Below are 27,105 nucleotides of genomic sequence, written 5' to 3' on the forward strand. Positions count from 1 at the left end.
GAAATAATAAAATGGCCAATATATATTTTGTATAAGCGAGGAGGGATCAACAGGAAATTGTATTCCTGTTCTTTTGGAAATAGAGCATAAGTATAGAATAACTTATTACTTTGTGTATTTATGAAAAAGAATAAATTATGAAATAACCATGACATATCAAGGGAAAAGAAGGGATCGACAGCTGACAACAAAGTACATAAGGTATTTTTGTTTTAGCATGGTAACGCCGCGACAGATACAATAAAATATATTTTCCCTTGTTTTTCTTTAACATTAGGTGGACGGACGATTGTATACCTCCTTCTATGACGGTGAGGTCATTTTGACCTATAAATTAGTTTTGGTGTTTATGATCACTTTTTGATAAGTTATCAATGATAACTAGTGTATCTATTAATTTATTTCCATTTTAAATCGTCCCCAATTTAACAGTTTTTACATAGAACGAGCTTTTGTACAATATTAGTACACGTACAACATACATACGTTTTACATGTAATGTATATATTATTTGTTTTATTTAAATTACATTGTCTTATCTGGCACGCTTTTCTTTTCCAATTTCCAGACAACTCATTGGTTTCTGGCAAAAGATTTTTGTCAATATGTCAATAAATGATCTAAATGTTATTCTTGACTTTTAATATATGTAAATATATCACTTTTCAGTGTTTGTTCAGTTTTGAAATAGTCAAAGTTTCTACAAAACGGCATTTTAACAATAAAAATATTAATATGAGTCCATACAGGCTTTTCATGAGTCTCTACACTGATTTTAATACGTTCTTGTGAGGTTTCTTGTTAACCTATTGTAAAGTTCTACACATTTTTGAACAATTCAGTAGATCAGCTACCGAATTCTTTGCATTTTTTTAACCAACAAAACCAATAATTCCACGTCAATAAAGAGAAAAGAATTGAAGTGGCGACTTTACTTCGTACCAGCAATCCCATTTTTGAAGTGATAAAGTTCACTTATGTGTCAAGGAGGACAATGTTTAACGCCTAAAAACTATTTTGGGACAGTGAAGGCCTCAATGACTGGCCCATAGAAGTAAACTAGCCAATTTAAGTTCCAAGGACGTAGAAGTAGCCTTCAGGACAATCGAAAGATGAAGATGCCGACTTTTGCCAAGAAGAAGAAGGTGTCAGTACCCACAGGGTCCAGGACGATGAAAAAGTTTGGTAGTAATTCTCTCATATATGTGGGAAACCCTCTTTTAATTCAGCAAATTCAAAAAATACACCTGGGGCGTTGTAAGCTCCTTCTGAACAGATTGAAAAATATCTCCTCTTTGATGCAAAGAGCTTTACTGTCGAGGCGGTGATCAATAAGCTGATGATAGGACCATTTGCTTCAATTTCCGAAAGGTATCAACCATCACACATCCTGAAACTGTAATAATGTTAAGTGTTGTGGCATCATCTGGGGCTACAGGCTAACAGAGAGGACTACTCAGATATTTTGTAGACAAAGGTCAAACCATGGGTCTTGAAAATCACAAAAGAGTCTCTATGCTTCTCCCAATCAAATGGGGGTCTGTTGAAACCTCAAAGAAGGTGCAATCCTGATTGGCCAATAACATTTACTTTTGACAAAATAACTTCTGCCCCTCCCCACCACCAGAGTCCAGACTTTTATGGTCTGGATTAAGTCTGGTGGCATGCGGAGTCTCTTTTATGTTACTCTTAACACTCAGACACGTGTGATCCCTTTATTTACAATAATATAACTGAAATCATTTACAAAAGAAACTTGGAAATCACAACATAAACATGATAATAAGTAATCTATCAAAAAATCATAGAGTCAATAATTCAACAAAGTCAAATGCCTACATACATCGCAACAACAATATTAATTACTTCAAAGTCTGTTAATAAATTCTGGATGTCCATGAGGAAGAAGTATATCATCAGCTTCTTCAAGAATTTTCTGCATTACCTGGAGCATTTCTCAATTAAGCCAATGGGACTGGCATTGGTTAAATTCTATTGAAATAGGTTCAATTACAATAAGTATTTGTAATAAACCTGTCAAACATCATCAAGATCTCTAACATGAGCATGATTTGTCAAGTCACAAAAAATCTGAAGATTTTTGAAAACCCCGGTACATAAAATTATATGCACTTTAAATTCTTGCAAACAATTCTTGAAGATGCATCTGAAGAGGAAATAATTTTTGCTTGTAACCAGAATAATTACTTGCCAGCAAATGCAGGCAACTCATTTACATTATATTGTGAGAATGATGATATGCAGTATGAAGAAATGATCCAGTTACGGCAGAACGAAAAGTGTTAAGTCCTCCAAAGGCAAAAGATAATGCACACATATACTCGGAATGGATAAATTATCTCTCACAGTATATCATTACAGCCAAATAATAATGTCCTGTTATTAATTATATTCAGCTATGTGTTGCAATCAATGATCAAATTAAGAGTTACAAAGACTGTTTCGTATGAACGAAATACGGTGTTGATATCTTGGATCAGAGGGCCAGATTATGCAGAGTGAAAGTAGTTCACGCCGATGGCACACCCAATTTTTATAACATTTTATATTTACCTTAAATAAATGCAGGATTGTTATATTCGGATGTCACGAGTGGAAAAATATGTTGCAAAAGTTTCCTGTTAAATTTTGAGATAGAAATGTAACAAATTTCTAAAAAGTTTGTTGACCACATGAAGACAATGAAAGGGAAATTGAGTTTGAGGAAGTAAAACCATCTAATAAAAGGAAATAATGTAAAGTCAGACTGTGAAAAACAACAAATTAGCAGAATCGTACTACAGATGCAGAAGAAAAACCTGTGGAAAATGCATTGGCAAAGTTTTTGATAAATCTTTGGGGGAAAAAAATGAAGATTAATTTATCTTGTAGATATTAAAGGTAGTCAGTTACGTTGTTTCTATTGTTTGAATCGTTATATATTAACAATAATTGATACTGGAAAAGCAAGTACACAATGTATAATAAAAAATTATAAGAAGCAGATATTTGACTGCATGGTACTACTATTAGTTTAAAATTAAGTAGTTCAAGTGTTCTTATAATTACTCCATCGAATTTACTTTGAATGTATAAGTTAATATATTATTGTAAAGAGCTGTTTCGTTTTTAAAGTTTAAAATTTAGTATGAGAGAGAATACTAAATTGTTGTATAGTCCTTTTATGTCAAACATGTCATCCAGGTTATGGAGAAACATTGAATATATTATGTTAGCATAAGTTTCCATAGAGTCTCATAGAGAAAGAAACAGATAAAAGCCATTAAAGTTAGACTTGTTCTTCATATACGATCAAGGCTTAATATCAGGCTGGGATCAAAAGAGTCTATTTTATTTTTCCTTTTATAACTCTTTAATTTAAAATATTATAACATTTTCATATAGTTAGTTATATGTAGCCCATACAATGGGTTATCAAACTGTATAAATTTCATCAAACTTATATATATGTTATTTGTGGTAATATATGCTTCAAAACTGTTTACGGAAAAAATAAAACAAATTAAAGCTCTTCAAACTCATAGAAGAAACAATTAGGTGGAAATGTTTATTTAGGCTTTTTCTGGCTGTATATTTGCTTAACCCCTCCCCCCTCAAAAAAAAAAAAAAAAGAATATATGTATAAATATAGCACTTTTTCTATAATGGGCTCAAGAGGGGCTAATATAATTAAAATGAAATTCATATTTGGCTTTGTCAACAATATGTCTGGTGTGTCTCAAAATTTTGTTCTAGTCTTTCACTCTTTCGAATGCCGAATTCTCTTTTTTCTGCGGATTATATTGTTTTCTTCTACAAAGTAAATAAAATACGGGAAATTCTTCATATTATAAAATTGAATATTTTCAAATAGACATCTATACAAAATAGTCAGCTAAAAACAGAATTAACTTTATTATTGAAATGTAAGTAAGAGTCCTTAATTAAAAAACAGTTTGCTTAGTCAATGCACATTCACATGATGAAAAATTTATACATTTACAAGATGAAATATCCAATATAGTAAGTGAATCATACAGAAATGCATCAATCTTTTCTTGGTAACTTCTTGGCAAAAGATTTCATCAAATTTCTAAATTTTTCATGAAATAATACTTTCTATAATAGTGTAATACCGCTCTTTCTGCACAGGCATCACGGATTCAAACTGTTTGGTAGATATTTATGACCTTCATAACTAAATTTTACTTCAGAAGGTTCTTTTTTAGCTGAAGATTTAGGTCATAGGGCACTTTAAAAAAAAAAAGGAATATTGTATGTTGTAAGAGTCGTTGAAGTCCTTTTTGCTAATCAGGGCTCCAGAGTCAGAACATAAAAAGCCCAACTCCGAGTCCAGTATTTTTTATTTAATGAACTACCCAGTATATCAATCATTTGTTTGTAAGTAAGATATAAACTAGCTTGAATTTTTCCATATTATACAAATACTTATTATTGTATTTTTAAACCAAATATATAATTTATGAAATTTACGTAGAATAAATGCACTTTGGAACTCATATGTATGCATCTAAAGTTTATTGTTTAATGACTTCTGAATAAAAAGTTGAATAAATTTTAAAAAATGCTTCTACTTACTTTTGGATATAGGGTAGATATTTAATTTTTTTTTTAATATGGAACCTTGATATTTTTTAAATTCAATAAATACAACAAAGATTATGAAAAAAAAATTCTAAGCAATGGGTATTTAAAAAACACCCTATTGGGCAAAACGAAGTAGAAATTTGTCGACTCAGGGGTTTTTGCAAGATTAGAGAGAGAGATATATATTTGGGGGCGTTAAAGCCCCCCATGTGACTATTGTAATATTTTTGTTTGATGATATTTGAAGATACTCAAACCGTAATTTAAGGTTAGTAAATTTTTCCACAATATATATTAGTCATTCGAGGGTGGGGAGAGATTTCCTAGGCTCATTTTAAAGGAAATTTGAAATAGATCGTAAGCAAATATTACTAGTTTCTAAACAGCCAGCTCAATTATGTCAAAATTAAGGAAATCACTATTTATAACTCTCAGTGTCATGGCTTGAATGTGATATGCATATCAATTTGATCTCTTGTTATATAATATTTTTCTCGGATGACATCCTCATCCTCATTTGTAACGGTGTCTTTATCGTCACAATCTAGAGGAATCATTCCTTTCTGGGACAATAATAGAATAAGGGAGTCAATTTTGGACTGTCTTTTTGTTATTCCTTAAGCTTATGTTTTATATTCATTCATCTAATTTTGAGAAAATGCAATTTAATTGGCAAGAAATCCCATATTTTATGGATTTTGTAAAAAAAGCACCTCAAATTTTAGATCATTTGAAATGTAAATAATATTAGTATAATTTATAAAAGATTATATGGTTCTAAACGGTCTAGTTCAACCGCAATATTGATTTGATTCCCTCTCACATACCCCCCCCACCACCACCACCAACTTAAATTAAAATTTAATTTATTAAAATGGGAATAAAATAATGTATTAAAACCTTGCCTACCTATTGATATTTTAATCTATTTATTTCCTTTTGAAAATAATTTAATTCATTATTGCGAGATTTAAAACCCTTCAGTGTTAAGCATCTATAAAATTTCTGCTTAAGAAAAGGGTAAATCAATATTTCTGCTAAAAAATGTCTTTTTAGGATGAAATACTTTTTTGGAAAGTAATACCAAAAATTATTTATGCTTCAAAAAGAAAAAAAAAATTCTCAGTGTAAATACAATTGAAAAACTGTGTAGTCATTACTATTCAAACAAATTGATAAAATATGGTGCTTCTTTAACCGTTCAGTTGCATTATCTCATGATTGGATGATCTAATATAAAACTTATACAAAGGGAAAAATGCAAATCGAAACTTCTTCAAAAACAGATTTGAAAAGGAAAACCTAATTGCAGATTCGTGATTAGAGCGTAAAGTACGATTATAATTGAATATGGAATTCAGAAGATTTTTTTTATTGACTTGTGTAATTTATATAATATAATTATGGATGGTTAATTGTATCATTTTACTACCTGTTATTTCTGTATGCAATTCTAAAAATTTTTGCATAGTAATATTTGATGGAAATCCTTGAATACCATTGTAGGGAATTCGATGTTCGGCTCTACATTCAGGACATTTAATCTAAAAATGAAGAAAAATAAAGGATCAATATTGTTTATCTAAAGGAATTCTTTTTTTTCCCCCATTACATGCATCAGTTCAATAAAAAAGCCACCACCCACACAAAAATAAAAACTTAATATGACATTCTGAGTAGTGTATATTTCAAATAATATATTGATCCATACATATCAAATTTAACTATTATATTAAAATAATGTATCAAAACTTAAAGGGTATTCACAAACCACCTAGCTACTTAAAGAGAAAGGGAGTCCGGTAAAAAACTAGGTGTATCCTCGTTAAGGAAGGAGAGTCAACTTAAAATGTGCCAAGATGACATAATTGATGTCAATTTGAACATCGGACAATAATGTTAAAAAATAACCCTTGAATTTTGTTTAAGGTCATTTTAGAAAGATAAATAAATATTTGTTTTCTGTAATAAGTATTTGATAAGATATAGAACAACTTATTTAAAAATGCTATAATTATGTCTGGCCTTTTGTTTAAAAAGGTCAGTTTAAAAATAAACAAAACAATATTTAAAAAAAATTTAATTTATTAAAAAGAACAAAAAGGCCACAGATATGATTTTCTAAAATGAGATATTCAAATTCGCGTTTTTATGGGGAAGGGAGTTACAATACAAAATCGCAGTTCCAGGGAGTTGAAAAAAATAAGTCAACTTGGGAATGCAGAATTATGTGGGAAAAAACAACTTGGTTTATGAATGACCCCTTGTGTTAATATAAGTATGGGTCCATTGATTTGCTTACGCATGCATGTTTTCTCTCTTTTTGTTATTATCATCAATCATTCCATCTTTCCTGCAATAGCTCTTTCAATTTGCAGAGGATCTTTTTAACAAAATTTCTCCTTTTCCCTAATTTGTTGTAGCTTCTTTTGATTTTTTCACCTTTAATCAAAAAAGAAAAAAAACGTATGGAAATTAGATGTAGATAGAAGGTCCGGATTTAATTGAAACGGTAATAATAATAATCAAATATGAGTTAATAGTATAATGTAATGTTTTGATTTATCTTCAATGTTTATATGACGTAAGTAAATTGTATTTAATTGCTAAATAATTATAGGGTTTAAACTTGTGTGTAAATCCCACTGATTTAAACATTGAAATAGTTTCAATTTCATATGCATCTTCTCCTAATTCTAATTTCAAATTTACATACGTTTTTTTTTTTTTTTTTTTTCTTGAAGGTGGATAAAAATGAATTAGTGAAAAGGGAAAGGATTTTTTGTCAAAAGGTCCACAAAAAGATATAATAAATCGTTCTTATTCTATCTGAAGGAGCACAATCTCTAATCACGCAATCTGTTGTGGTGTAAAACGTCATTTGGTGAGAAATTTCTTCTGGTGAACTAAACTGAACTTTGCACTATTATACACTATACATGTATAATATTTGCCGTAATTGTAATTTTAATATCACGTGGTATATTTAACTAGTATTTGAAATCCTCAAAATTGTTCTTGAGGTAAAAATGATGGAGTCACTGCATATTTACTACTCAAAATTTCAGTTCGTGTTTGTACAAAATTATTATGTAGTATAATATGAAATATCGTTCCTGAATTGGCCTTTCACTATCTACTTAATTAATTCGTAAAATCAGTATAGTTGAGTGTGTTTGCACACGAAACCGAATAGATTTGAAATTCCATAATTCAAATAGTTACATTAGAAACCAGAATCACGAAATATTGTTCCAAATTAATAATAAAAAATAATTTATAGCTAGATATGTGTATATTGAATGAAATTGTTTATCTTGACTAATTAATTTAGGGACTGAGAACATAAATTGGATTCCTTAAGTTTGATTCAAATGATTTCTAGAGATTGGATTGATAATGTTTAGAGATCCCAGCTCTGAATCTAGCTATTTAAGAATTGAGGACTCCAAATCATAGATAAATTATACATATTCTTTATGCTTCCAATCTATTTTTCTCCGTGTATGTGACTCTGCTGAGACCCAGCACATTCATCAGCTCTAGAATGAGATATAATAACTGAAAATTACATTATTTTGATCCTTTTAAGTTCATGAATATATGAAATCGAAAATGTCTCGGTAATGTTTCCTATCACTACCAAATATAAGAACACTTGTTCATGATGAGAAGTTAGTTATATTATTAATATGAATTAAATATTGATGGATGAATGTGTGATATTATTTTTATAAAAGTTATTCCAAATCCATTCAACTCTGTGCTTAAATACATGTGACTTTTATTGTGTTCCGGCTCAATTAATGTATTTAACTAAAATTATGATTTTTCTCATTCTTATAAGGTCTTGAATTAAAGATATATTATAGAAATCGATATAGTCTAGAAGAATTTTTCTACCTGTTAGGTTTGGTACCCAATATCTCAACAAATAAACATCCTAATGAATTAGTTGCATTATTATTCAAAGATGAATTGAGTAAACAAATATACAATATTATTTGAACAAAACTTACGACCTATTAATCAGGTTCGAAAATGAACTGAAGTTCATACTTTCTTTTTGAATGGCAAATTATCAGTTGAAATAATTAGTTCTATAATTTTTTTTACAAAACGCTTTAACATATATCTACTTTGATTCGGAATTAAATTAAGGCATTCCATCATATGACTCTAAATGGAATAGTTGAGTCAAATACCACGTGATGTTAACATAAAGTTAAAACTACGACAAATTATAACTTTTGTATAATTTTACAAAGTTCATAAGAGCTCACTAAAAGAAATTTATTATGAAATACTGTTTATACATACAATACTCAGGAGGCTGAGTGATTGGAAATGTGTTCCTCCAGATAGTATTGTAAATTGTTAATGGTTGAGAGAATGTATTACATCCAATAAAAGTATTTTACATTGTCTTCCATTGTGGATAAGAATTATCAATTATGGAAAGATTTTTATTAGTGTTTGAAATGGAGTCAAGAAACAAAGAGAGATAGTTATATAAAAGAAGATGCAGCCTCGTTTCTTCAAACACAAGGAAAAAGTTAGTAGGCTGAGGCCTACTATTAGGTTTTAAGTTGGACTTTCTTGCTGAGGTTGAAGGACAATTACTCTGAGAGAAATTATGTATGGGTTGAGGCTTCACCTCATTCATCTTCCAAGCCCAATAAAATTTGTCTTTTTCTTGAGCAAGTCATTCTAGCAACATCCTCAGATGATCTCTAGCTAGACTACTGTCTGTGGATCGTTTTGGAGACGAAGGTTGTTAAAAATTATCACTGCAATTTTAATAAGTTGAAGAACGGCAACATGGAAAATTTGAATTAAATGTCCATGGAATATTTCCAGAAGGCCTACTCAGTGTTTCGTTTTCTTATCGATAATATGATTATTTTCAAGTGTAGTCACATTGAGGGATGCTAGTCATGACATAGTTAAACATTTCTAGTAAACAATTTTTTTCAATAAAAGGTATTTTATATTGGACAATATTTTAAAATTACTTAATTTGATAAAAATTTGCTACCACACCCTGTATATAGCAAGGAAAAGATAGAAACGATACTTTAAACCAAGATATATAGAGACAATGTATACCAATCATCCTTTTTTCAACCATGGTAGGCATAATTGATTACAAGATTGTAGTACAGGACAAGACAGGAAATTTTGTTATTAGTCATGTGAAAAACGAAGGGCACCTGATGAGAACAGTGACTCTTTATCATCCAAATATGGTTGACCTTTTATTTTTTCACGACACCATAAACATCACTTATCGTCTGATTAAATTTTCAGAAGTATAGAGTCTTTTCTAACTTTGCACCTCAAATCCTCTGAAACAAGAAATCTGTCAAATTTTGTCGATTTTACCACTTTATCATTTGATTTCCCTTGAAAATTGTGTTGTGGTGCTTTGACCAAGTGATCTACAACATTATGTATTTAGTGTGATTACTATAAATTTTTTAAATGTGTCATAATTCTATATTGTTTAAATGTCGATATTGCCGGTTATCTTCGCAAACAAAAAATAAAACTTATATTTTCTAATAGCTTGAAATGTGTTCATTCAATGATGTATAGTATCTTATTTGAGTACAGGAAAACATTGCCAAATGTTGCATATAAAAGTGATATAACGCATTTTTTAAACCTGCAAAGGTCCTTAATAATAGGATTTAATATTATTTTGTCATTTTGTGATTGCTCAAACAATAATATTCAAATTTTCCAGGTTTTTTGAAGATTTTAACTTGAAAAATAAAAAAAAGATTTTAAATGATTAGAAGTTAGGAGGAGATTTTTACTCGATACTGGACTCGAATTTTTCAAACTTTAAACGCTCATATCTCTGATTTTAATAAATATATTGTCAAGACATTTTGGAAAGAGTAAAGTTTTATTACTTTAAACAAATGTTTTAAAAATGAACTAAACCTGTGTGATAGAATTACCAAATTAAAAAAAAAAAAAAATGAATTGACATGGAATAACCAAAAGACAAGAAGAAATAAGATTAATCATGAAGTTATAAATCATATGGATATAAATATATTTTTCAAGGGCCATTAAACGAGTCTAGCAACAAGTATTTATTGACTTTTTATTATACTATATAAACCAATTAATATAAACGTATAATTATTTTAAATAGTTAATTAGCGTATGTTTTTCACTTTTTATTAATTTATTTTATAGACTCTTCAATGGAATTTTTTCAAATTAATAACGATTCACTTTATTTATTTTTTTAAATACTAATTTATTTTCTAAATATTTATTTAATCTGATGAGAAAAAAAATATTTGTAATATTTTAAATAAAACTTTATTATTTGTTGACTAATTTTTATAAATAATATAGTCATTTAATTTTTATTGCTTTCACTTATAATTCCTCATTTTAATTTTAATTACAAATGTCCAAGACTATAGTTAGTCTAACATGCTTGGTTATTCATTCAAAAGGTCAAAGAGTATAAATAAATGGAAAATATTTTTTTTTCTTAAGTTTACCTGTCTTTTTACGTAATCAACAAGCCCTTCCATACAGGGTTCCATACAATATGAATGTTGGCATGGTAACAACTTGGGATTCTTATATCGATCCAAACAAATGCAACATGTTAATAATTGGTCAAATTGTTCCATTTCGCAATGGTTTACTATTAAAAAAATTATGTAGTATATATTCGATGATTATAGTCTTTGCTTACTAAATCATTTAACAAATTTTCTGAATTATAACTAGATATACGTATTCCAACTAGATATTTTTAAACTCAAAAAGTATTTATTTGCTTATTTAAAGAAAGGAACAATATAACATACTAAGAAAATTCCTATGCATATTTGCCTTTCCAAATACGTCTGCTTTCTAAATTGTTATAGTTTATCTGTTAGTCAAATATATTTTTAGTACATTTAATTTGTTTGAAAGCATGATGTGCACATTCATATCATACTTTATTTATAGAAATATGAAAAAAATTAATATATAAATAATGAGAAAATATTCATTATTTTTTATATAACATCAAATTTTTTATTTAATTATTTATACTTAATCAAAATGTTATTTTTTTTAGTTTGAGACAAATATGTCCTACAGTAAAAATTTGAATTCCTTTTAATTAGGAATATTACTATTTTTGTTTAAAAAAGGTTAAAAATCAAGTTATTGAGAAATTCCGAAAAGTTCAACTAATATCTGGAGTGGAACAAGGGTCAATCACTTAATCTCATGTAGGGGAAGTGTATTTTTTATGGTTAAAAATCCAATGGCAAAATTTAATTGACTTTTACTCTCTTTTTATATCATCAAAATCATATAGTCTATGAGAAATCACGTGCTACAATTAATATATCTTCCACAATGACAAGACTTTTTTAACTTAAATAAACAAGTTTTTCATTGTCCTTTTCTTGTCAAATCCATTTGGCAATGTATGGCAGAGGAATAACATTACAGAAAGAAGAAGATTTGCTTTTTAAAATATATTTACGCACATCGGTGTTCCTATCTAGATAGAGGTTTCTAATAATAAATTTACAATGATTATGAAAAAACAATAAATAGATAACTAAATTTGATGAATGTTACGTACCTAGAATTAGAAAATATTATGTTAAAAAAATTTCATAGATAAATGACTTAAACAACTTCTATCACTACTTACCATATAGTCAAGTAGTTAACTGCATTATAGTTAATCATTTAATTATATATATATTGTATAAAACAGTTAATCAAATATATCAAAAGCTTGGATTCATGATCTTATTTTTTCATTATTTAATCGTTCCACATCAACATCATATCGTTATACCTTTCTTCCAAAAAGAAACAAAAATAAGACCTAAAATCATATGGTAGTTGGGCAAATAAGGCAATCATACCAAATATCATTTACCTCTTAAGTAATCCCAAAATATCGTTGTTATATTATTTATCCATAATTTTTAAATTAGTTCAAAATAATATATATTTCGTAATAGTAAAATCATAAATGGTATTTTATTCCATACTGTAATATAGTAATATTTCGTAATATTTTAAGAAAATAGTAGCCATGTATATGATAGCCAAAATTCCTTCATAGAAATAATAAGAAGGCCAAAATATATATAAATATACGACGAGGGATCAACAAGAAATTATATTACTATCCTTTCGGAAAAGAAGCATAGGTATAAAACAATTCATTAATTTGTTTATTTTTCAAAAAGAATAAATTATGAAATAGCCATGACGTATCAAGTGAGCTGAGTGAGTCGACGGCTCACAACAAAATATATAGGGTATTTTTTTGTTGACGAGGTAACGCTGTGAGGATCGAAGGGATGATCGAATGATGATTAAGGTAAAAACCAAAGTTCAAGTTATCACCACTTATGTAAATATTAAATAAATGAACTTATTATTGAATCAGTATATAGTCTATCCCAAATAATGCCAGTTACTCAGAGATTGTATACTCCTATCCACGTGTAAAATTAAGTGAAATAAAGCCTTAGGTAAGCCCTTAAACATTATACTGCTAAGTTTCATTGCAATTTATTTAACTTAATTATGGATAAATACTTAAAAACCAGATCGCTTTGACGCATTGACGAAGAAGTGGATCCATTGTCGAAACTCTGTAATAATTTCTTAAGTAAAATCATCACTGACAAATCAAATGAATATACTCCTTCTTTGTCATTATCGAAGTCCCACGAATTAAAAAATTTCTGAATCCATAAAATTCAAGAATGACATAAAATTTGGTGTAAGTAATTGAGTGGCGAGTTTTCAAAGAACCAATGACTGTATAATCAGTGAAGAGAAATTAAGACTTTTGCATACATTGACGATGTCACTTTCTGTGCGGAAAACCAACAGGAACATAACGAAAATCTAGAAGCCTTCTCAAGAGTTGTAAGTAAGTATAATCTTACAATGACCAACGAGAAGAGTATATTTTCTAAAAGATCCATTCGATTTTGGGACGTTTAATAAAAGATGGAAATATCAAGCCTGGTTGTTGCGTCTTGACGAGGGAGAGACACAAACTTATTTATAACGTGGAGAGATCCAGGATGACCGGGAGAGATGAGAGGAAGAAATGGCGTGGAGGAATGAAACTACACTGTTTATAATATCATGTGTATTCTAACTATACTCTAATATATTTACAAAAGACGATACTATTTATAACACGTAAAACACAGTACTTATAATACATAGACGAAGAAGATAAAAACATGTAAGGAGATATTAAATACATAGCATCACCCCCCAAGCACCAAATCCATGGCGGTGCTTAAACAGGTTCCTCTCCATGAACAGCAGCATATAGCAGACAAAACATTCTTCCTTGTACTGCAAAAGTTTATCTCCATAGACGTGCCGTGCTCTCAGCACGCGCACCAGAGAAAGGAGGACAATACTCCTCAAAGGTTTTAAGGACCCGAGCACCTTGCTCGTCCCTGGGAGAAATAACATTCACCCTTGTTGAAGTTTTAAGGACCCGAGCACCCTGCTCGTCCCTGGGAGAAATAACATTCACCCTTGTTGAGGTTTTAAGGACTCAAGCACCCTGCTCGTCCCTGGGAGACATCTTGCTCGATGTACCCTCATCCAACTCGGGATGATCCAGAAGAGAGACCGTTCCACATCCATTAGCCAATGATGTGAACGGGAGAGTAGGAACAGTAGAGAACCAAAATTGTGTAGGACTAAACCCATTTTTAATTATGTGGTCCCTGATCCAGACACACACTTCACTTCTTGAAAGTGACCAAGGTTCTCTTCCTTCCTCCACGAGGCCCAAACATAGGCACAGTCCATATTGCTCCGCCTTCCGTAGACGAACGAGCGTTCTCCCCATCGACGAAAAAGGGCAACCCAACTCCAACAGGGCTAGCTTCGCCGACGATCCCACAGCAGGGAAAAAAGCTTTGAAGACACTACATAATAATTTATGCCACGCAAAATCTCCCAATTAACTCATTTCATTAGATCACGTAATCCACCTTATTCATGGGATTATACTAAACGAGTAATCCAAAATTGTTCTGTTTGTTTTGAACTTAAACCTTGTTTTTATAAGGGATCGAAAAGTACTTTGATTAAAGCTACTATCCCATTTGAAAGATTATTAGTCAACTTCAAAGAATCTTTACCAAGTGATTCCCATAACAAATATATATTGACTATCATGGACGAATATTCAAGATTTCCCTTCGCTTCTTCATGTTCGGACATGTCTTCTAATACATTTTCATTTATTCACTTAATATAATTATTTAATTTTTTTCTTTATATAGAAGCATAATTAATATGTATCTTTATATAGAAGCATAATTAATATGTATCTTTATATAGAAGCATAATTAATATGTATCTTTATATAGAAGCATAATTAATATGTATCTTTGAAGGGCTGATTCTACGTTATTCATCTTTACAAGTATTTTTTTAATATTTTATTTTACATTATGAAATTTACACATCACAGTATTTAGTGTATTTTTTGAATAAATGATAACCCAAAATATATTCAAAACTAAATCATAACGCTGCAATTATTTATTTTGAATTTTAAATTTCAACAAGATATAATTTGTTTATTAATTACAGAATGTCAACAAAATTAATAATAGAAATAGATGTGTGTCTAAGCCCTCTTAATCATTAATGTAACTGCCCTTAGCAGCAGTAATGACATCCAGGCGGTGGCGGAAGGCCTGGCACCCACTGCAGATGTAGTGCTAGTGTCAAAAATAGCCTCTTTGCCCTAACAAGGCACTTTCTACTATCTTTTTTATGTCTCTCTGAACATTCTGGTGTGAAACACTAAGATCTCGTAACTAGGACCTCATGACCTTTAGGGGATTTACCTGGGTTGTTCTGGTTCACTCTTCCAGGTCCAATTTGGACTTCCTGACAGCGCCTTTCTTCCTTTCCAATGTTTTGTCCTAGTTGACGGTGTAGACGGTGCTCTTGGAGACGTCTAACTGCTTGGAATGCACAATTGGAAATTCGTTGATCACTTTAGAGTGTCATTTTCTCAAATTGTACGAAAGCTAAAGAGCTTAAGTTAGTTTTGTTTTGTAACTAATTGCTTATATTTAAAAATATTGAAAAATTATTGCTTAATTATTTAATTAGTAGGTGCTCCGATTTGAGTATATCAATATGAAGAAATTATGAATTCTCATTCATTAAGCTTGATTTTTATTTTTTATCATTGACACATTAGTAAAACTTTTGATTTTAATAATTGTTGTAATTATTATTAAAAGTGTGGGTTGGAAATTTCGTTCAGAAAAAGTTGAGTTTCAGAAAAACAAACAAAAAAACAGAACATGCTACAATACTGAAAGAATATCAGTTCTACTTTTGCAGATATGCCAGAGATATAGATAGATATAGACCATACACTGCATAAATGACGACAGTATGGGCTGACTATGTCAAATGTCGTTATTTTTTTTCTCACATGAGAGATAAATTAAGCTGTGATTCTGTAATGTAAGTAAATAAGTTTTGTTTAAATGTTTCTTTAATTGCTTAGATGGAATTGCACTGATTAAATATGAGTAAACTTTATGGTATTACATTACTCAATCTAACGTAGGAATCCTGTGTGAAGTACATCCACTTAAACTATGTTCAGTTTTCTAGGAATGATCGGGCTGTTATTTTATTGCACGTTTGAGTATTGCACAGAGTCCTGGCAGCGGTGGTCTCAACAAATTTAGTCTCTAGCCTTTTTGGACTCGGTGAAGGAGAAGATAGACAATTGACAGATTAAGAGCATGAGAAAGATGGCCATGAACCTCAAAGTCTACCAGAAGACCCCTGGGAGGACAGTGAAGGACCTGGGAGCCATCTCTTACGTTCGAAAGCGACCCCAGCTGTTGATCGATATGACAAAGACTAGGAGGATAGAGAAAGTGACAAAGCTACTGAGCTGGCTAAAGAAAGATCGATCAACGAACGAGTCTTCTCTGACGAGACGAGTTGGAACATTGACCAGGTACGAGGTACGTCGCCTAGCACATAAATGAGGTCGCTGCCATTCGCTTGACGGTATTTTAAAATTGATGTTATTTTAAATATCTGTATGAATATGTGTATATCTGGATTTTAAAAAAATCCCAGGTAGGAGCTTTTTAACAGCTCTTAATATTTGTTAGTGTATAATAGAATCAAAGGCTTTAGAGAAGTCAATCGCAATTACAGCTCCAAATTATTGTCTTTCTGCAACTGAGTCTATACAAACACGAATATTTCGAGAAACATTTTCCTCTTCTTTAAAAAAACCTTTCTGTTGAATCCCAAACCATTTATTCAGAATTTCTTCCACTTGTTCAGTCATAACCCCATACAGAATTATGTATGAACCGTTGAGTACCATAATGGGTCACCAGTTTCCAAAATCGGAACCGTCTCTTTTAATCGGAATTAGAGCTATTCTTCCCTTTGTCAGTGAACTGGGTTGGGGGGGTATGGGGGGGCATCTTACCTTTATTTTTCATTGTTTTACCAATTTTTAAAAGAAAAGGAACAACCTCACTGGGAAACATTGACTAAGCTTTGCCAATAACTCCATCCAACCCTGGAGCTTTACTATCTTCACATTTTTGAGTAATATATCGAGTGATATTCTCCTTAGTAAGTACTTATTGTTCATAATTCCGTGCCATTATTCGCATTTTTGGAAAAAGGAGTCTTGCATACCCAACAATTGCCTAGAATCCAGAATGGAAGTAGATTATAATATTTTCAGTTTTAGTTAGGATTTTCCCATCATAAACTATTTTCTTGAGATTAGATGCTGAGCTTTTTTTCATTTTACAGAGATAATTTAATCTTCTCGACGAGTTGTTTACTACAATGACTTTGGCCTCCATTTCAGATAACACAACCTTTCCAATCTAAAAGAATTAATTGAGTCTACCATTTTCGAACGGGCAAAAATTGAACTGCCATAAAGAATGTTTTCTATTTGAACTTGATTAATCTTGGAATTCTTTCGTTTTTCGTATAAAACTTGAGATGTTACTGTCCGGATTATTTTTTGTTAAAACATCTACTGACGCTTCTGAAGAGTAGGTGGAGGAATATTCCTTTCCCAAATTGCTTCTTATTCTCCGCCTAAATCCATCATCCTCTATCATCCACCTCATAATCCTAAAATCATCGCTTTGAGGCTGATTTCGAAGTTTCATTTCTATCATTCTATGATCAAAAGAGGGTTCTGATCGATAAAGTGCTTTCTTAGCTAGGTACAGATGTTGTGGAGAGATATATCAGCCAAATTCTGTTCGTGAATCGTCTCCTTTAAGATACAGCTCTTAGGATAGGTATGGGGATTTTTGTCGACGTTAACATAAGATCGCCGATCAAAATAAGTGGTATAGAACTATCCACGTGGTCATCGATAATTTTTTGATACAAGGAAATACATCTTTCATTGGGTGCCTACGCATTAATTAAATTAAACGCCACATCATCGTTACAAATATGAATTTTCTGCCACTCGCTAAGAAAAGAATATCCTTTGATGCAAGATATTACTTTAACATTTCTTGTATTTATTAAAGTTGAAACTCCTCTTCTTCAACCATTATCCATAAAAAATTGCGTCGAGTGTTAATATTTTTTTTCAAGTTAATTATGATTTTTTAAGTTTCAATCCTTATTTTGTGTTTTTTATCCTATAAATTTGAATCTGTAACCAATTTCCCCAAAAAATGACATTTTTTTGCGTGACAATTAATTTTGTAGACCTTTTACAAATGTTCTTTTAAAAATAAAATTATTTATGTTCGAATGATAGATAGTGGCCCGGAATTTACAATAAAACTATTTGTTCAGTTGTTTCTTCCATGGTTGTTTAAAAAAAAAAGTCTCAAGTGGCAAATATAATCGAAAATTCACACTTTTAGATAAATTCCTGGCTTTATGTAGCCATACCTATTAATAGGAAAGGCTTGATTTACATATTGCAAATTTTCAACTTTAAATTAATACCTAATTTATACTATTTTTTGTAAAGGAATATTAAAAAAAAAATTATTACGCCCACTCCCTCATTTTATTAACGTGTGAAAAAAAAAATACCATCGGTCATAAAAATGGATGGTACATAAAAACGTTTAATCTATATACTTGAAAATTTGATGGTTTGTAACTGAAATAGTATATTTTAAGATGATGTGATTATTTTTCTCCTAACAGCTGTAATATTTCCGATTTTTATTTTTGTACGATTTACGAATTAAAAATTTTTATACAAAATTTTGCATTACCAAAGACCTCAACCAAAATAAGGAATGAGCAATATTCGTGAAAACTTCATCAATTATGCCCAGGATATATTCCTTTATGAAAATGATACCCAATTTGAGTCAAAATATTTAATACTTCTGGGTTATTATTCTTTTTTTTTATTTTATGTAGATACAGAAACTTTATTTTTGAGCAAAATATCAATATTTCGAAACACATGATATTGTGCAATCATATAACTAGCAGCTACTTGATATTGACTAAATCAAGGTCCAATTTGTCACAGAAAAACTTCAGGTTGTCAAAGCCACAGGTATTTGACTAATTGATTCATTTGTAGAACTTGAAAATGCTGAAGACATATTTTTATTTCCGTTAGACTAGACATACCCTTACAAAAATGAGTATATCTATAAACCCTTGCATATTTTGTATATCTGACTTAAAATTTGAAGTCTAAATAAAATTTTGGTTTAGAAAATAGTTATTACTTACAAGAATTCGAAACTTGATATTTTCCCAATTTTGGCAGTGAAACCGGGATAGAATCTCAACCCATGTCAAAGAGATTAAATAACGCCCTTTGAAGACTAAAACTTCACAAATATAACTTTTTTATCAAAATACGACAAAAAATCGAATTAACAGGTCACCCTTAAAATGGGACATCCTAGTACACACGCTAAAATAAAAATTTGGAAGAAGTTGACTTTTGACCTTTTTATATGACTTTTCTAATATACTGTATTAACTTAAAATATTATATAACTATTCCTTTTAGTATAAAAAGGCTTTAATGATGACGACCTTTGCAAGTTTTTTCTCATTAGTTTGAAAATAGATTATAATAGCACAAATTTATTGATAAAAAAGTAATTTTTGGGGCTAGGGGGAGGGGTTGACTGCCGATTTTAATTTTTTGTTCCCCAAAATACTACCGAGATATGTAATCCCTCGAAAATATGTCCTAACATTGAATGTTTTTATTTTTATAAATTAACACACACACACTTTAAGAATTTATAGCAATTTCAAAAGAAAAGGAAAGCAGTGCTAACTAGAAGTGAAAGTTTAAAAAAAAGTATTGTGGTCATCCTTGTCCTCTTAATGAGGAAGATCCTCCCACCTTCCATCGAGTCATCCAATATGGCTATTTTCTTCAAAAAAGTAAACCTAATGTGAAAGACTATGAGACTGCCAAACTAATTTCTAAGAATGTTATTGAAATACGGAGACAAGTTAACCCACATTTCCCATTGAATATTATGTGGTTAAAGTATTTTGATAAAGTTTGCTGTAAGAGAACCAAAGAAATCAATAGAAGGTCACTCTCAATTACTCAAGAGAAGAACTTAGACGAAAAACTGGATAAACTTTTCGACATCTCTACATGCACATGCAACCTACTAATCTTACCATGATATTTTTTGTGAGATGTAAAAAGTAAATTGTCTTATAAAACACATTCTTTATTTGCAAACTTAAACAAGTTAGTATTGAAGAGTTCGAGTATCTTATAACGAAAGAAAGAAAATAGAACCAAGAGGAAACTTCCAATTAGGATCTGTAGACAAAAAAAAAAGCCAGCAAAAGGAAACAAAGTGCTACAATTAAGGCTCAAAAATTGGAAGAACAGATTCAAAGACCATAGAAATATTGTTTGGCACATTTGAGGACACTTCATCACAAGATACTGCATTTTATGATGAAATTTATTAAGTTATTGAAAATAATGAATATAAAGCTGTTAAAATTCCAAGTGGAAGATTAGATTCAAAGGCCAAGGAAATAGCAGGGTTAAAACCAAAAGTGACGAGCGGCAAAAAAAAAATTATATATATATAGAAAATTTAATTTGCATCACAGCAGACGGATAAATTGACAAAGGCACTACAACATATGAAGAGGTTTACGATAAAAGGGAAGAGGTTAGGCTCAAAAAAATTAAGAGGCTTGTACACCATCTTACATTTACTGCAGTGTCCGGAAATAAAAAGGGAAATTATTTTTCTCAACGAGTCTTACCAATAACCGATGCAACTGGAGTTCGTCAAGTAGAAGAAGTAAAAAATGTTCAGGAAGAATTTGAAAGTACTTTTTAGTTTTGAAAGCTGTGTTACTTGATAATACAAGGACAAATACAGATTCAGAGTCCGCCCTTGCTACTTCACAGGAAAAATTACTTGGTCACAAATGACACAAAATTGGTAGCTCTTTACATCAGAATGAACTTCCATTAAGAGCCGTTTTTAAATATTTAGATGGTAGTTCTAAAAGTACAAGTTCTTTCGGTGGCCAACTTGGAAAACTCTGTGAGATTGACTACACAGTAAAGGGCAGTCAAAATGATAGGTGAAGCATCTCATTCTGTGTATTACTAGAATCTAGAAATAAACACATACTCGTCAAACAGCTAAGCCGTCAGATGATAAAGTGTTTTACTTCTAAAGGCAACTATATTATTATATTAATATGTACAAAGAAAATTATAACGCTAAAGAGTTTTAAATATTTTATTATAAGCAGTTTTATGTGAAAACTGTATTACCAAATAAATCTACGTAAAGTATTAAAAACTTATTATGTGTTTAAAATTTTCACACAAATTTTATCAAAAAAAGATTTAATTCAATAATGTGATATTATAAATGCTTAAATATATTATTAGTATAGTTTTATAAATAAATTCTTCAAGGTCCGGTAAACAGATGGATACAAATGACCTATTGAGCTCAAAAAATAAATATAAATTTCTACCCTTTTTCATGTATTTCAGTAATACATATTTCCTTGTTTAAAGGGTAAATAATATATAGTAAATCTTTAAGCCAATTTTCTCAAAAAACTACTTCAATTACGGATAATTTTTTTTTTATTATTATCGTATAAACAAACTCTTACTATTTTGACCTGTCCAAAATTGAAATTCGCAAAAAAAAAAAAAACACCAGTCAAATCGACCTAGAGAATCTATCTGTAAAACTTCTTAATAATTTCTATAAAAAAATTGTTTATTATATCATTTATTTACATTTTACATTAGTAACATTGTTTATATTAAAAGTTCAAACATTAAAAAAAACAGAACAGGATTATTCCTATTGGTAAATGGAATCCTGATAAAGATTCGCAAATTGCAGATTGTGCTGTTAGGCGTGTAATTGAAATTTTTGGGATTGGATGGAACAGAAACGTTGCCTATTTTTCAAACTGGACTTTTCTGGATAAATATATTAAATCAGCAATCTTCTCTTGGGGAAATTTGACCTGCAGAAGAGAATCGATCTGTATAACTTCTTAATAATTCTTAACACAATTTACAAAGCAACAGTGATTCCCTGGCTGGTCGAGAAAGCAGTCTGAATAGAATCTAGATGGTTCATTCGATTTTTCTTAGATTTTATTTACCTTCAATCAAAATACCCAAATCTCTCATCGGAGGAGGACTATCTCTACTCGCCAAAATAATTCCTAAAATATTCCAAAAAGTTTTAATTGATTTTACGCGACAATCTCATCAATTGCGTGTTACACTTGGCTTATGCTTGGAACGGATTTCATAAATAACCATCACGATAAATGTTCTCCATCTATAATAGCAATTCAAGGGATTTTATTGAAAGAAACACCGTCTTTTTCATCGTCCTTGACCATGGACGTGGTGAGACAAAATTCAATAACACGTTTTATTTTAGAAACCTTGTAGAACCAAGAAAATTGGAATGGTTGGCTTTATCAAATAATATTGTTTTGATTCACGATTTAGGTAACAACTAACTGTTCAACTGTGGATTTTTTTTTATCCACTCATGAAAGCTGCAGAATTTCATATAATGCCCATTCCATGGTTTTTGAGAATGTAGTTCGAATCAAATTTTAAGGAACACGTTGAAGAAATATGCAACAAGTTTTTAAAAGTTTTAACCCTACCGATATCATGGAAAATGATAATTAAGAGCTCAATTGCAAAAATTAATGATGGATAAAGTTTTACTTCGCAATTTCAAATCTCCACAGGTTGTCAATTTTTAAAGGATCCATGCAAAGATTTTAGGAAATTATTTAATACAGCAATACCTGCTTTTGCTGACTGCCTTCTCTTTGTATCATAATGGAATTTATTTCCCATAACATATCTGGACTACGGCATAAGTTCTTAAATCCTCTGCTATTATTTGGATTCTCATCAAATGTCGTCAAAGCTCCAACAAAGATACGTGAGTTTGTTCTCTCGAGCTGTAAAAGTAAAATAGATGGGATGTTAACTGAAGGCGAAATAGTTTTTGGGGTTTCTGTTCTTCCGGATACGAATCCATAGACACTTTAAAAAGTTATGTGCCTCAAAAGTTCAATAGTTGTCTTTTATATTGCCATTGAAACTATAGCTTTTATTTTTCTTTTTTTATTATTAATATTTTAATGTGATTTTAAGGAGTTTTTTAATGTTTATTTTATACCTTTGGACATATCTTTTTTTTATCTCTATCCATGTTGTGTTGAATGAGCGCCCCATACAACGTTTTAACTTACCTATGTAAGTAGTAAAAATAACAGAGTGACGTCATGTGGAAAGTGACATCTTGCGAAACAATATTAAAGCGCTCCCCGATTGTATATGTCATAAAGCTAACAGTCGCGTTTTGTTACTTTAGTTTAAAGCTTTAATACCGATGAATTAACAGGTGAGTGATATTGCAAGAAGTCAATTAAGTTTTGCCTGTTGATTTTTAGGCATAAAAAATGAAACTTCCGCCTACGCGAGGTTGAGTGAATGAGGCTTGTTCCACTCCATATATTAGAAGAAATGATTGACATATCGTATTTAGCTCTATGCTATGATTCCTATTTTCCTTTTCTTTTCTTTTCTTATAGCTCATCTCCTTTTTTATTTTTCTTCCTAGTACGAGATATCCACATTGACTTTCTGACTTTCTCACTTGTCATCACTGGTGCATTGATTTTAATATTCCATGGGTTGATTGGATTTGTATTCTCATGGGTTGTGCATGAAAAATGTGAGGGATGGATGGATCACATGAGTTGGATCACATGTGAGTTGGTATGAAATGTTAATGTGCTATTGATGAGATTGTCGATTGGAAATGTCTTCGGCCAATCTAGTGGATATCCAGCAAGAGATCCAAGACTTGAAGACTCAAAATGAAGCACTCAAGACTCAAAATGAGGCCCTCATGTTGGAGAATGAGAGATTGAAAGGAGGGGAGTTTGAGGTGAAGGAAGAGAAGAGGGAGAGTTGTGGACAAGGTGAATTTGAGGATGATTTGGAAGAAGAGTTGGAGGAGGTGGAAGAGTTGTTGAGTGCCGGAGATTTGGATTTTGTTCAAGTCAAGGTAGAATTGCCGGATGCCTTCAAGGATGAAGTCGCTCAAGCCAATTTCCATCGTGCTTTAGGTGCAGAAATCAACAATGGGTCATTGGGTGTTGTAGTAAATCAAGTGAAAAATGAGAATGGGGAGCCCATCGATGTTAACTTGCAATGTCAGCATTGTCTTCTATTTTTCGAGAATGATCATTTTCTCAAGTTTCATCAAAAACTCAAGCACAGATGTGATAAATGTTCCGCTACGTTTCATTGTTTTAACTCCTTGGCTATCCACGTCAAGAATAAACATGATTTTTATTTTTGTGACTACTGTCCTAAAAAATATAGATATCGTAATTCATTAAAACTTCACATAGCTGAGAATCATACTCAAAACCCCATCACTTTTAATTGTCATCTTTGTGCTAAAATTTATAAATCTAAGGCTGTATTAAAAAAACACGTTGATTTTACCCATACAGACAAGGAAATTTTTACATGTAAGCTTTGCAAAACACACTACAAATCACGGGAATCTTACGAAGATCACATGATAAAGCATGATGGGAAAGATACTGTACAATGTGACATTTGTAATTTGGAATTCACCAATCTTAAGAATATGAAATATCATAAACGTGTCAAACATACGATTTCAAACGAGATTCACAGGTGTGAAGTTTGCAATCAAACATTTATTATGAAGTCTGTGCTCAAAAGACACACTGAAACTGTTCATGCTGGTCGACAATTCCAATGTGATTCTTGTGACAAACGTTTTAAATCAAAAAACAACTTGAAATCCCACGTCGAATATGTCCATGAAAAAAAAAGATCCTTCTTTTGTGAAACATGCGGAAAAGGATTTTTCCACAAAAAGTCACTCATTGAGCATTCGAATGGGGTCCATAAGAAATTTGCTCAGTTTGTTTGTGAAATCTGTGGAGATTCTTTTACGTGGGAGTCAGGGTATCAACGACATAAAAAAGACATACATTTTAAAAGTTTTGATTTTAAATGTGAAGAGTGTGGAATTGTATTTTATAGAAAAGGGACACTAAATAGACATGTTGACCGTGTCCACCGAAATAAAAGAAATGTGACTTGTGAAAAGTGTGGAAAGTCCTTCTACGATAAAATTCGTTTGAAGTGTCACGTCAAAGAAGTGCATGAACACTTTTCTCGTAAGTGCCATCATTGTGGAAAATATATTAAGGGATATGAGCTTGCGAATTTTAAAAAGCATTTGAAGCAAGTTCATAAAACTTTGGACATAGAAATTTTGAACAGGCTACGGGAAGAAGAAAAACTCGTACAGATGTAAAGTGGATTTAACGTTTTACTGATACCCTGCTTCTCTAATTACAGATGAATACTTTGTTAAATTTTCAACGTTGAACATTAATTTGATTTGCATGTATTTCTCCCGGTTCAATAGGTTGTATTCTTTATTTATTTATATTTTTGATCATTTTTGAATGATAAAACAAAATTCATCTCTATTCATGAACTTATATAATTGGGCAATAGGTATTTGATTATGAATAACGTTTTGGCTGTTACTTTATTTGAAATAAATTTATACATATAAAATACATATTATATTCTTGCAATTTTAGTGTATATCTTCTTAAACTTGTATACTTGATCGAAAATGATTTTATAAGAGACATCATTAAATGTTACATTAATTAATTGTATTTTTCGTCATGGAATTTAGTAGTATAAATCCATAAAACAATAGTTATTCTTTGAGTGATAATGCTTGAACATGTTTTCCTTAGACGATAGATATTCCTAGGAACGTAAATATAACTTCCTCTCGGCTCTAATAAAGTAATAATTAAAATTTCCTTTGAATGCCCATATATATTTAAATCTTCTGCAATTTTTTATTGGTATAAAAATAATATTCAATTACGATGTTTATAATAACGTTATCCCCCTAATAAATCAAGGTGACTATACATTTGGTGTGTCGATAAGAAGTTTCTTTGCTTTTGTTTACAATTGTACCGACTATTTTAATGACATCACAGTAGGGTCAATTTAGGAGGAACTTCATATTTATAAACTAATTTTATTAATACATCATAAAATAGTAATTTATTTCTTCCCAATTTTTTTCCCTCAGACAATTACAGTACTAAAATTAACTTACCAAAATAGATTAAAAGTTGTTTTTTTATTTAAAAAAGAAAGAAATCCGAACATACCTTTTAAATAAATATAGCCATCAGTATAGCAAAAAAATCCACAACAATAAGAATAAATGGAAATTAGGCACTAAAATTATGAAATGCTAATTTGTAAAACATAAACTAAAAATAAGGTATTCATTTGCTATTAATCCTGAATGTAATAGAGTTCAATGTAATTATCTTGCTAACATAACCGAATAGGATGCATTGAATAAACCACTTTTGTCTTATGATTTTGACTTTTCTTTTGAGAGAGAGATATATTTATTTTAATAATACTATGAAAATCAAGTTTTCTCAAACATCCTCACTTATATATAGTTTGTAATACAGACCAATAATAGTTCTTCAACTAATAATATGTATGATTTTGAATTCTACTCGCTTTACAAGAATCTCAATAACGAAATAGCATTCGCATGTCCAAAATAAAACCAAATGAATCAATAATATATAATATAATAACATAGACCTCATAAATCGGGAATTTAAAATTAGAAGAATATTATTGATATTCTAATCATTTGTATTTGTTAAATTAATACTCAAACAATTGTAATATAATTTGGATGCATTTTAACTTTTGTCTTCAATCAAACGACTCATAATTAGCTCGTATGGAACACACTTCGTAATTTATTTATTTTTTTGAAGACCCCAGATTATCGAGAGAGT

At 30.5% G+C, this 27,105-nt stretch overlaps 2 protein-coding genes and 1 long non-coding RNA gene across 9 annotated transcripts in view; 2 read left to right on the forward strand and 1 right to left on the reverse strand.

Annotated features, from left to right (window-relative positions):
• The window catches only part of tn (tripartite motif containing protein thin), a 100,266-nt gene that overhangs the window by 24,503 nt on the left and 48,658 nt on the right, over window positions 1-27,105 (reverse strand). For 2 of the 7 annotated variants that reach the window (XM_071892080.1, XM_040722253.2), the window contains 2 exons: window positions 11,139-11,287; window positions 6,041-6,152 (listed from right to left, as the gene is read on the reverse strand). In XM_071892080.1, the coding sequence (XP_071748181.1) occupies window positions 6,041-6,152; window positions 11,139-11,273 (247 nt within the window). In that variant the 5' untranslated portion in view covers window positions 11,274-11,287. The other 5 variants (XM_071892082.1, XM_040722254.2, XM_040722255.2 and 2 more) reach the window with 5 other exon arrangements.
• LOC139906761 (uncharacterized) lies at window positions 7,050-9,366 on the forward strand. Its single transcript, XR_011782642.1, has 2 exons — window positions 7,050-7,120; window positions 7,353-9,366. It is a non-coding gene; the product is annotated as an uncharacterized lncRNA (long non-coding RNA).
• LOC121126898 (uncharacterized) lies at window positions 23,379-25,822 on the forward strand. The gene is made up of 2 exons (XM_040722258.2): window positions 23,379-23,588; window positions 23,638-25,822. The coding sequence occupies exon 2, from the start codon at window positions 24,009-24,011 to the stop codon at window positions 25,551-25,553; it is 1,545 nt and encodes a 514-aa protein (XP_040578192.1). The 5' UTR covers window positions 23,379-23,588; window positions 23,638-24,008; the 3' UTR covers window positions 25,554-25,822.

Source organism: Lepeophtheirus salmonis, chromosome 12 (genome assembly GCF_016086655.4).
Source record: "Lepeophtheirus salmonis chromosome 12, UVic_Lsal_1.4, whole genome shotgun sequence".
NCBI classification, from domain to species: domain Eukaryota; kingdom Metazoa; phylum Arthropoda; class Copepoda; order Siphonostomatoida; family Caligidae; genus Lepeophtheirus; species Lepeophtheirus salmonis.